Source organism: Phragmites australis, chromosome 9 (assembly GCF_958298935.1).
Source record: "Phragmites australis chromosome 9, lpPhrAust1.1, whole genome shotgun sequence".
Taxonomy (NCBI): Eukaryota; Viridiplantae; Streptophyta; class Magnoliopsida; order Poales; family Poaceae; genus Phragmites; species Phragmites australis.
Genome location: NC_084929.1, coordinates 36047780 through 36051259, shown reverse-complemented (window position 1 = coordinate 36051259; position 3480 = coordinate 36047780). Strand labels below are relative to the sequence as shown.

At 46.1% G+C, this 3480-nt stretch overlaps 1 protein-coding gene across 1 annotated transcript; it reads left to right on the top strand.

The window, feature by feature from the left end:
- The first annotated feature begins 1154 nt into the window (after positions 1-1154).
- Positions 1155-3480, top strand: LOC133929526 (probable esterase D14L). Its single transcript, XM_062376315.1, has 2 exons — positions 1155-1609; positions 2789-3480. The coding sequence occupies exons 1-2, from the start codon at positions 1245-1247 to the stop codon at positions 3291-3293; spliced, it is 870 nt and encodes a 289-aa protein (XP_062232299.1). The 5' UTR covers positions 1155-1244; the 3' UTR covers positions 3294-3480.

Here is a 3480-nt window from a genome sequence, read left to right as displayed (position 1 = left end):
TGTGAAAATCCCTAAACATATCCAAAAGATCATTTTTTATGACTTCCAAAAAACTTGATAAAATTCAATCGGGAATCCATCCGGTCTAGGAGCTTTATTATGCTCCATTTGGAAGATTGCCCTTCTTATCTCTTCCTCCTCGAAAGGTGCAGTGAGTATCTCATTTTCATTATCAGAAATATATGGAATGTTATGTCTTAATGACTCATTCATTGTAAAATTATTATGTTCATATTTGCCGAATAAACCCTTATAGTACTTTGTGTTATGTTTCTTGAGGTTGGTATCACCAATAATAACACACTCTACTTGTTCCAGTTTATAAATTCTATTCTTCGTATGTTTCCCAGTAGCTACTAATTAGAAATATTTAATATTATCATATCTCTCTAGTAGCTCTTGAATCTTTGCCTGTTGATATCATTTAAGCTCTTTTTCTCTTAGAATATGAGCTAACCTTTTATTAATATAATGTTTGAAAACTATCACATTAGGCGTTAAAGGATTATGCTTCGCCTTCTTATCAAGCTCATCAATTTTCGTTGTTAGCTGTTTCTTCTCCTTTTTGAGTATGCCTGAGGTATGTTTGGTTCAACCACTCAAATATTGTCGTAGCGCTCTGACTTTGTTTTGCCATCTTTTAACAGAATTATTTCCTCGCTGCTCCGATTGCCAAATGTTGGTTACTATTTCATGAAATCCATCATGGGTTAACCATTCCAATTTGAATTTAAAGAATAATAATGGAGTGTGATTAGATCAGGAACTATCAAGTGGCTCAACCGTGACCTTAATATGTTTCAATTCCCACTCCGTACTTATTAAAACTCGATTCAACTTTTCATACGTTGGTGGGACTCAATCATTTGCCCATATAAATTATCTCTTAATCATTTCGATTTTTCAAAGATACAATTTTGTAAATTTTTAAAGCTAGAGATACACAACTTTAACAATTCTTGAATTTGAAAGTCTGCCAACTGGCGTGCCGCGCGTTGGGTTAAAACTTTAGCTCCACGAATTGGTTGCTGCTACACGACAAGGCAGCACTTTCCGGCCGGAGGCCGGGGCACCGCATCTCTCGCCCGGCTTGGATGCTTTCTGGGACCCTTTTTTTTCCCGTGAGACGTGAGCTAGGTAGCTCCATCCTATAAGTAGACGTCGTTTAATTCACGCGAGCAGAGCAGTGAGCAGTTTCATAATCTCATTGCTGATTGATGTGCTTGTTAGGCAGATAGCAAGCAATGCGGTGGTACGCCAACGTGAGGGAGGCCGGGCACGGCGACACCACGGTGGTGCTCGCCCACGGCTACGGGGCCAGCCAGGCGCTCTGGGACAAGCTCGTCCCCGCCCTCTCCCACCGAAACAAGGTGCTCCTGTTCGACTGGGACTTCGCCGGCGGGGGCGGCGGTGCTGGCCAGCAGGAGGCGGGGGAGGGGCGGTACACGTTCGGCAGGTTCGCGGATGACCTCATCGCGCTGATGGACGACAAGCGGGTGAGAGGTGCGGTGCTGGTGGGGCACTCCATGTCCGCCATGGCCGGATGCATCGCGTCCGTCAGGAGACCCGATCTCTTCTCCCATCTCGTGCTCCTCTGCGCATCCCCCAGGTGAGCTAGCTAGCTTTCCACTCGTGCCCTGGCCCCCATGTCTATCTCCCGCTCAAACTCAAAGCGTCCGTCTTACTTCTAAATGATTGAGCACATAGATTTCCAGTGCTAGATTTAATTTAATTTAATTTCCACAAAATATATACTGCCTCCGATCAGGTGTTTAATTTGTTATACACAGCATGCCCAACTCTTGGGGGAGACAAATATAGAGACTGATCGACGATGCAACTACCGAGGAAGGTTCTCCTTCCTCTCCCAAACATATATGACTTGTTCTGGATTTGGGAATTTGTCCACTTTTAGTCCTTTAATTTTCCCCCACCGTGCTAGCTTTTCGATCTGTTTAATAGCCAACATATGACCAAATCTCAGCATAGCAGCCGGCCATGCAGCAGTCACGCTCACCGCAGCGACTGAGGAGAGAGGAGCCTCTAGAAATTGTGCAGCAGCCTTCATTGATGTAACCTTATTAACATGTTTTTTTCGAAAACTCTATAAAAGGAGACGTGTAGATTCTCTCTCCTTCAATATATATATATATATATATATATATATATTAACATGTTTTTTTCGAAAACTCTATAAAAGGAGACATGTATATTCTCTCTGTATATATATTGTATGTATATTCTGCAGGTATGCTCACTGTAGTTCATATCTGCGCACACCCTATAAATTGTAACTCACAGTGTTTTGGTGCTAACTAGGGGGTGTGCGCAGTGCGAATAATAAGTTGTAACTCACAGTATTAGCTTCTCGTGTTACAATTATGATTTATGGATATGAAATTGTAACTGGTCCACCTAACAAGTTGTAACTCACAGTATTTCGAGTTGTCACTGTGAGATATACGCAGTGCGAATAACAAGTTGTAACTCACAGTGTTAGCTTCTTGTGTTGCAATTATGCATTTCTAGATACGAAGTTGTAACTGATCTACCTAACAAGTTGTAACTCACAGTGTTTCAGGTTGTAACTGTGAGATGTGCTCAGTACGAATAGCGACTGCGCATAGACGCAGAATAGTCTCGCCATGTGTGTGTGTGTGTATATATATGTGTGTGTGTGTGTGTGAGAGAGAGAGAGAGAGAGAGAGAGAGAATGCCAAATCTCATAGAAATTCACTACATGCATGGTTGATATTGACACTTGTTATTTGCGTGTGCATCCATCCAGGTACGTAAACTCGGAGGAGGAGAGCTACGTCGGCGGCTTCGACAAGGCGGGCATCGACGGCATGCTGGACGCCATGTCGTCGGACTACGACGCCTGGGCAAAGGGCTTCGTCCCCAATGCCGCGGGCGACCCGGACTGCGTTCCACCCCTCGAGAAGAGCTTCCACGCGATGCGCCCGGCCGTCGCGCTCGAGCTCGCCAGGATGATCTTCCTCGGCGACCAGCGGGAGGTCCTCGACGCCGTCACCGCGCCGTGCACCATCGTCCAGGTGAAGGCGGACTTCGTGGCACCGCCGAGCGTGGCGGAGTACATGCGGAGCAGGATGAAGGGCGCAGCGGTGGCCGTGGAAATCATCGACTCCGTGGGGCACTTCCCCCAGCTCGTCGCGCCCCAGCAGCTGCTCGATGTACTCGACGGCGTGCTGGTGCGCCATGGTGAGGATGGGCACGGTGTAGAGCAAGCGGCCGACGTGGAGGTCGACGGTGGCACCGATATCACGGCGTAGATCAAGACGATGGCGCATCATGCATTGTTCGATAAACACGTCGCGTCGGCGTCGTCACGCACTTGCTTCTTTAATTAGTTGCCGCATGCATGCGTCTTGTATGCAACTATATATGCATGTATGATGCAACTCCACATGCATGCTCTTGTACATAGACGTATGACATATCTCGATTTGTTCATTCCTT

Coding starts and splice junctions, on each gene's coding strand:
- LOC133929526 (XM_062376315.1), top strand. CDS start 1,245: ATGCGGTGGTACGCCAACGTGAGGGAGGCCGGGCACGGCGACACCACG. Junction 1,610..2,788: donor CTCCTCTGCGCATCCCCCAG/GTGAGCTAGCTA, acceptor GCATCCATCCAG/GTACGTAAACTCGGAGGAGG.